Source organism: Hibiscus syriacus, unplaced genomic scaffold (assembly GCF_006381635.1).
Source record: "Hibiscus syriacus cultivar Baekdansim isolate YM2019G1 unplaced genomic scaffold, ASM638163v2 tig00110223_pilon, whole genome shotgun sequence".
In the NCBI taxonomy this organism is placed as follows: Eukaryota; Viridiplantae; Streptophyta; class Magnoliopsida; order Malvales; family Malvaceae; genus Hibiscus; species Hibiscus syriacus.
Genome location: NW_024062636.1, coordinates 2847962 through 2856833, shown reverse-complemented (window position 1 = coordinate 2856833; position 8872 = coordinate 2847962). Strand labels below are relative to the sequence as shown.

General features: G+C 31.9%; 1 protein-coding gene across 1 annotated transcript; it reads right to left on the bottom strand.

Moving 5' to 3' along the window:
• Nucleotides 1-6989: 6989 nt before the first annotated feature.
• Nucleotides 6990-7537, bottom strand: LOC120114333 (protein SPIRAL1-like 5). The gene is made up of 2 exons (XM_039135280.1): nucleotides 7261-7537; nucleotides 6990-7182 (listed from the first exon to the last, which is right to left on the bottom strand). Exons 1-2 carry the CDS (start codon nucleotides 7495-7497, stop codon nucleotides 7108-7110), a joined length of 312 nt encoding a protein of 103 aa, XP_038991211.1. The 5' UTR covers nucleotides 7498-7537; the 3' UTR covers nucleotides 6990-7107.
• Between the last annotated feature and the right edge of the window lie 1335 nt (nucleotides 7538-8872).

Below are 8872 nucleotides of genomic sequence, written 5' to 3'. Positions count from 1 at the left end.
TACAAGGAGATGAAACATAACTTTGTTCGTGAAATTTGGCACCCAAAGTGGTTGAAATAAGCCCACTCAGGAGTTAGCTTAGGTTCTATATGATGGACTTTGTGCCGAGATGAGTCGTCTTTCGTCTTTTCTTCGAATAAATCGCATCTCTTATGGTTTTCTATATCGTGGCTTCTAAACATTTATCTTATGCTTTTGGAATACCATATCATATTGTATGTGTATTTGATTCTTTCATATAATCTCCAACATTGAAAGCCAATCGTAGGGCGAGTTTAAGTATAGCTTGTTATTGGCTTAATTTAACACAGTATTGTTTATCATCACTTTTTTTTAATGCATGGTTTAATAATTTTAAGTGTTCAACGTAGTTAAAATTGTGATCTTCGGTGCACGATGATCGCTCAAAATCGAATTTTTATAAGTTAATAAAATACAATTTTTTTTTTATATTTAATGTGTTAAGAATTGTGATTTTCAGTACAATCATCAAAGAGTCATCCGTCCAATGATTTTTTTAAGATCAAACATTTTTGAACCACCTAAAAATAATTTCTATATTCTAAATATTAAATAAATTAAATATATGCAACGTGGTGATAAAAAAATAGAAAGTAAATGCACAATAATAATTATGATAAAGTAAGAAGTAATGGACGTTGGACATAGAATATTTGATTGTTTAATTGGAGGATAATAGCCGCTGAATGCCTAACTATTTGCTTAATTAATTAACAAAACATATATAATAGTTATAAATATTTTGAATAGAGAGGGTGACGATGATCACTATCTCTCTAAAAATTTTAAATTTTAAAATATTTTAAATTTTATTTATAATCTATTTTTACTCGAATCTTAAAATCTTTTCCTTCTAATATAAATCTTACCTCTATACTTAATTCCTTATCCCAAGAATGACCAGTTCACACACACACACAAAAGGGAACAGTTAACACCTCAAACACGAGACCCATCTTGTCTATGACTCTGTTCTTCTCTTTCAATGAACCATCAATTGTCACCTGGACAATCACAACACTCTCAGGAACACAGCAAGCCCATCATACACGTTATCTCCATCAACGATATCACCAAGAATATCCTGCCGACAAGGACAGCTCATCTCATTATGCTAATATGAAATATCATTCTCCCATGATGCACTAAATGCGTCTTCTTTGAAATTAGACTCGTCCCCTTCACCTTGTACATAAATTTATATGTTATCGAGACACTAAATATTAACATTTAAATATTTGAGTAGATAAGTTTTGTTGGAAAAATTAATAAATAATTGAATAAAATTGATGTCTTTTAGTAGTAAGTTATGTCACTTGGTGAACAGACTTATTATTTAGTATAAAATTGCATCAATTCAATTATACCTATTAGCTTTTCAACAAATCTCTTCATCAAAAGGTCATAACATTTTGATTAATTTCCTCTCCCCTATATATAGGTTAGTTGAGACACAATCTTAAAAACAACTTTGAGACACAATTCACAAAGTTGAGACATAATTCAAAAAGTTGAATTAGAAAATCACTTAGAAAATTCTTTTCAAATTCGTTATTTTCGATGAAAGAGAAATACAAGATTGTGTTCGACTGATCACTACGGTTGTGCTTACTGTTGTGATATTTTATTGTTGTATCTTGGGAGACTGACGTCCAATGTTACTCAAAGCACCGAAGAGATGACGAATCTGTCTTAAGAAAACTATTCATACAGGACTCAACAAAAATCATTCTTTGGTTTATCATACTCTACTCATCCGATTCATTCTCTAAATATGAGTAAACCAATTTCTTGCCTCTACTTTAAGTTTTATTTATTTTGCTTCGCTCGATTACATAATAATATTTATTATTATTGTTATTATTTTTATTTCGGATTAACCATTTTTTCTAACAATCTTAAGACAGATTCCGTTTATTTTTGAAACGAGATTATTTGAACGAAGTATCAAACAGATGCAAAACAAGTATTGGTGGCTATTTGCAGTAGAGGATACTTCTATGTGGTTTAGTCCTACTTACAAACATTCACGTGATGCTTACCGTGAAATGATGCATTTGGTGTCTAGGACAAGAATATGGTTCCAAAGTGTTTGTTGCATTGGAATTTTGAGAATTGACAATTCATTCCAAATTGGTTGAAGACTTAATTCATTCGAATTGTTTTCTTTAGTCTACAAGCCAAATCACTGGAACAAGCATCAAGGTACGTAGAATATTATATTTTCTTTGGAAATGTTTAGTATGCGTAGTATAATAATTTGCATGACGTCTTGTTTCTTGATTGGATCTTCACAAACGTGATTTGGTTGTGGCAATTTGATTATCACAAACGTGATTTGGTTGTGGCAATTTGATTATCAACATGTCATTGGAAATTGCCAAATTGAGTGAAGAATAACGAAAGAGGCGTAATTATAATTATGAAACATTTTTAAAGTTTAGTGTAAGTGCCAGCCTTCAATGTTTGGCATGTGCACACTGCACCTTAACCCGCAAATTATTGGTTCAAGTTTGATTATCAACGATGATAAGAAGGTTTGCGGTCCACCAACTTTGATTGATAAATCTTCGGCGCAAGTGAAACCTTTTGTCAAGAATTCAAGGCATGTTGAATTCAAAAGATCATGTTTCAAGCGAGGTTAAGGCATGTTGGACACAGTCTGATTATAACATGATAAGGCACATAATTTTTTTTGTTTAATGAATGGTGAATTTTGATCAAGAAATCGAAAAGCTACGTGTATTTATACATTGAGATTATACTACTAATTCGGGTTTTATTAAATTCCCACTGCTCAACAGAAGTTAGTTCTGTTTCGAGAAATAATTTATTAAATTCTCGTCGTTTAACAGAAATTGGTTCTGTTTTGGGTTTTAATCACGTTGTCCAACAGAAGTTAGTTTTGTTTCGGATTTTAGTTTTAAATCCTGACATTTAACGAATTCAACAAAATAGTGTTGATTGTACATTTTTTTTGGGTTTTAGTTTTACTAAATTCCCGCCATTTAACAGAAATTACTCAATTGTTGGATTTTAGTTTTGACTAAAATTCATTGCGATAAATAAGGTACCGAACAAAATTATTATATGTATGTGAACAAAAATCGGGCCTATAATTATGTTTCAGGATTTTAATCCTATTGTTCAACAAATTTATTTGATTTACTGTTGATAACAAAAATCATTTGGAGGTAACAACATTGTTACAAATTTTGTTTTAGAATTTTAATTTCTAATTAAATTTTGTTGTTCAACATAAACAAATAGTAAAATAAATTGAATTAACTTTCAATTTATTGTTGAAATATTTACAAATTTTGGTTACATGTTTTAAACGAAACAATGGTAACCCCACCGATTCACCTAACTCGTGATTTGAAATGTTGATTCCTATTCATACTTTGAATAAAATTCAACGATGTCAGTGGTTGTGATCCACAACAAGAAGCATGTGAAATTCATAGATAGAATTTCAAGACATAGCGACAGAAGATGTTATATTTAAGCATCTTGAATATGGTCAAATATAGGATGATCCTCCTATTCATAGAGAGGATGAGATAGACATTGTTGTCATTAAAGCTTGAAAGCATTCTAAATTTCTATGTCGGAATTACATCTTAAATGGATTGTCAGATACACCATATGAAGTGTATAGTATCCATAAGATTCTAAAGAATTATGAATGACATTTGGTCATGTTCTGAGTTGTCATAGAACATGCGGAAGAAGCTATTTTATTAGCAAATTACCTTAAATAAGGTAACTTACAAGAAAATAGGCGAGACAACATATGAGTTATGAAAATGTAGAAAACTTTCCTACAACTACATCAAAGTGTGGGGGTGCCTTGTATAATTATAATGGTAAGTCGAACACATACGTCGTCGACATAATATCATTAAACAATTGATCTCAACTAGAGTTATCTATATTGATTTTGTAAGATCAAAAGATAATATTGTGGATCCGCTAGATCAAGTTGACAAACATCGAAAGGAATGTGATTAAAGCCCATTAATATTTAAGGCGCTATGTGGAGGAAAACCCAACTTAGTTGATTGGAGATCCCAAGATCTAAGTTCAATAGGACAACCCACTTGCATAGACCTTGTGAGGTCAGTGTGGGGGTTTTTATCCCCAAGTCCATTCCTATGATAAAAACAGTGACTAAAATGTGGAAAAGGTTAAGCAATGCTTTTAATGACCACTATGTGTTTCGATGAGCCAAACAACATAAGTCACCTATGTGAGAGTGAAGTGGAGCCGCTTCAAAGAGACTATTGGGGCATAGTTCTCTAAACTCTTGCAGAACCAGGAGATGTCCACGGCTATATGGACATAACCATGAGAACCAAATTCTTGTCAGTAAGATAATTGTGTGAGGTATGTCATCGTTTACACCAACGACAGGACAGTTCAAAGACATTGCGTCTACTGGACAACCAGTAAGGTAAACATATTTTCACAAGGGAAGGTTCAAAGGGGAACGCCTACCTATCCTATGCAAATATCAAACGTAAAATCTATCACCATATCGAGTCAGTGGTTGAAATCATCAATTTCATTCTTGTGGGAATTGTTGAAAAAATTAATAAATAATTGAATAAAATTGATGTCTTTTAGTAATAAGTTATGTCACTTGGTGAACAGACTTATTATTTGGTATAAAATTACATCAATTCAATTATACATATTAGCTTTTCAACAAATCTCTTCATCAAAAGGTCATAACCTTTTGATTAATTTCCTCTCCCCTATATATAGGTTAGTTGAGGCACAATCTTAAAAACAACTTTGAGACACAATTCACAAAAATGAATTAGGAAATCACTTAGAAAATTCCTTTCAAATTCGTTCTTTCCGGTAATAGAGAAAGGCAAGATTGTGTTTGACTGATCACAACGTTATGCTTATTGTTGTGATCTTTTGTTGTTGTATCCTGGAAGACCGACGTCCAACGTTACTAAAAGCACCGAGGAGAGGACGAATTTGTCTTAAGGAAACTGTTCATATAGGCCTAAACAAAAATCATTCTTCGGTTTATCATACTCTACTCATCCGATTCATTCTCTAAATATGAGTAAACCAATTTCTTGCCTCTACTTTAAGTTTTATTTATTTTGCTTCATTTGATTATATAATAATATTTATTATTATTATTATTTTTATCTCGGATTAACCATTTTTTCTAACAAGTTTAAATAGGTTATAAAATGCACTGCAATCAGAGAAGATTTTTAAGAAGGAAAAATCAGTTGGAAATGCTAGTTTGATTAAGGTAGTGAAGATGCTAAAACAAATTGCATTAGACAAGTGGGGCAATGATGCTAGGAACATCCTAAAATATGTTAGTGTACAATTATCGCTTCCTAATGACCATGAAAACATGTTTGTGTGGTTACAGTTAAACATTTTTCAATTTCACCTGAATGTAAAATGTTAGGTTTCATGTGTCTCAGATTATCTGCTTAATCTTTGCAAAGGTTCTTGAACCCTATCATTGGTATTTAGTTAGTTTTGGTACATTTTTATGAGTTGTCAGGGTTAAGGCAATGCTATTAAGAGTGAATTATTTATTTCCAGAATTATAACAGGTGAATTAAGAATTATCCACGATCCGGCTAGCTTCAAACTTAATTATCTTCTTGTTAGATATTTAGGAGTCCCTCTTATTATAAGGAAACTAATTAAAAAAACTGTCAAAGTCTTTTGGAAAAGATCAAAGCAACACTTAGACAATGATCTAATAAGAACCTTAGCTATGTTGGTGGGCTGCATCTCATTCTTTCTATCTTGTTTAGTATTACAAACTATTGGTGCATGTAACTTGTTCTTCGTAAAGTTGTGGTGAAAAAGTAAATCACCTTTGTGCTTGATTTGTTTTGGAAGGATAATAGTTCTTTAGCGGCTACTGCTAAAATATCCTGACAAGTGAAGGCTCCTCATGGGTTGCTGAGTCAACACATGTGTTATTAAAGGGGTTGGTTTCATGCATGTGGATAATAAGAATTCCATGAATTTGAGCTTAAGAAAATTGTTTATGTTGAGGCATGAAGCTTCTGTCGTTGAAAAGTACTAGAATTATTTGATATGAGATTCAAATTAAAAGAGTCCTTTAGCACAATTTGATTTGGTTTCCTTTCTATGTATCAAAACATGCTATAAATGAAAATTGAAGTTGATGGTCACTGCATAATATGTGGTACTGCGTTTAAAACTTGAAATATTTTTCTCTGAATGTTTATTTTCAAGGAACATTTGGGAAACTATTCTTGCAGTGCGCAATCTGAATAGAAGTGTACTTGACTGGAAGTCTGGGAGGAGGAGCTGAATAGAAATGTACTTATTCGAAGGGTAAATCCTTAATCACTTTCATCTTTAAGTTAATCTGGAGTGCTTTCATTTGTTTCATCTGGGAGAAAATAAATATGAGACTGTTTAGGGTACATTCAAGGAATGAAGAAGGAATTTCAAGTTTTATCATCAAATTAGTTAGAATTAAGTTCCACCATAAATGTCGGATGTGTTTGATCTTACAACTTTATACAGTTTAGGACATTCTTGTTTAAAATATTTATTTTTTTAATATTACTCTTGCATTATTGTTTAGGTGATAACATGTACAAATTAAAAAAAAACAAGAACATTGTGCTTTTAACTTTAATTCAGAAATCTTCAGTGTTTTAAAATGCAAGAAATCAGAAGTGGAAGCACTTGAACAAAAAAAGTACACAAAAGGGAGCACAAACAAGTTCTAACATTAACAAATTATTCACAAAGAACAATCCAAAATGGGAAAAGTTCCCACAATCCAAATTTGGATATTTAATATAAAACACAAACTTCATTAATAATTAATCAAAGTTTATATGACAAATTCACACCCATGGATATAGAAACTTGAGAACTTCTGCTAAAAACCATACATTAACATTGAACTCTGGGAACTCTGGCAAATTCAACACTGATATGGGGAAACTGAACCCCTTATTTACCATAAGCACTACAGATGTATTTGAAACCCACTTATCTTGTTATCTTCAATTCCTTGTCTTATACTTGTAAGAAGGAATTATTGCATCACTTGTCCCCAAACAGGTAACCCAGAGAGGAATCTCCGCCAGGAACTGATTTAACTTTCGTTGACGGACGATCCTGCAATTTTTACAACACTCTTACTAATTAGGTTAAAATATATATACATATATACACATGACAAAAGTAATAACTCACAGTGATGAAGTTTCCTGAATTCTGTCCTTTAGCCCTATGATAGTTGTTGATGATGTTTTTCTCAGTCTGTTTCTGTGAACATGGTTTATTCTGCAACGGAGGGTTGTCTGGGGTAATATCTATGCCATATGGAGGCTGGATCGGTGGCGTTTCAGTCGGTGCACTTGGCTTCTCATCAGCACCAAAGAGGTAGCCCAAGGAACTTTGGCCGCCGCCGTAGCTGCAACCTCTACTCATGTTTCTGGAGAAGTGCAAGATTTAGTGAAGTAAATTTCAAACAAGGGGATGGAACCCTAATATATAATGTGCTTCCGGGACTGTGGTTGTATGGTTGGGTTTATGTGCATGTGCATGCATGTTTTAACATATGCATCATATTCATATACATGTTTTAACATATGCGTCATATTCATGTACATGTTTTGACATATACTTGGCCATAGCAAATAGCAATAAATAGTAAGATAAAGCAAACTAAATATTGAAAAATGCAAGTGTGTTAGCAGTGGCGGACGGTAATGGAGATTGAGAGGCCAATTTTTTTTGGAAAACTAACATTTGACACTTTGGAATTTAAAAGATGTTTAATTTGGTACCTCAAAATGTTTATAACTTTCCATTATGTTTTAAAAAGCTTAAATATTTTTAATTAAATTCCCTATAAGAATTTTTTAAAGTTTTCATTAAATCTCTCAGAATTATTAAAATTTTTAGTTAATCATCCAATTTTTTTAGAAAAAAATTAAACGAAACCTTTAAATTTAAATTCCCTCTACAATTTTTAAAAATTTCAAATAAATTATCCCCCACTCTTTCATCAAAACTGTCACCGTGTGTTCGAAAGGGGTATCTTATGGATGCTTATCTTTGACCTAACTTGTATGTATGTAAATGGATTAATTTCTAGGTGAGGTTAGGAGTGAATGAACAAAGCATTCAATAAATGTTCGTGAATCGTTTGTACAATATTTATTTATGTCCGTTTAAATAAATGTTATATGAATGAATCAAACATAAACACTTCTAAAAATAAATAAATTAACATAAACAAAATTCATTAAAAAAAGATTCCAAGATAGTCCTGGATGTATGTTCTATATAATTTCTTGAAGCCGGGTAGCGAGGTTTTTCAATCATGAGAGCATGGATTCAAACCCTATCCCGCTCCAACCCTAAATTTTATATTGCAGAAACGTCATTATTTACAAAAGAATAATTGCAACTCCATAACTGTTTCTCTGCAAAAGAAGAGATCAGTTGGTTGTGTTCAAATCAAGCAGATGCCATTGAAACCAATACAAGTAATAAACAATAATTTTGAGGATTTAGTGGTTCTTAATTCAATACTGTTTACAGGTAATCCACGTTGGGATTGCTTAACCCACCTATCATTACTTTAATACGTGGTTAACCTTGGTCCCATTTGCTGTTGGACTACTGTTGAGGCATCTGGGGGCTATTTTACTGTAATATAAAAAAATTGAATACTCATTTTAGATTATTTCTTAGATTGATATTCTTTTTTATTACGTAAGACAACAATGTATTACGTGGAAAATACTTTCAAAAATTTTGTTTATGTGACATAAATCGATCAAAATTTTAAAAGTTA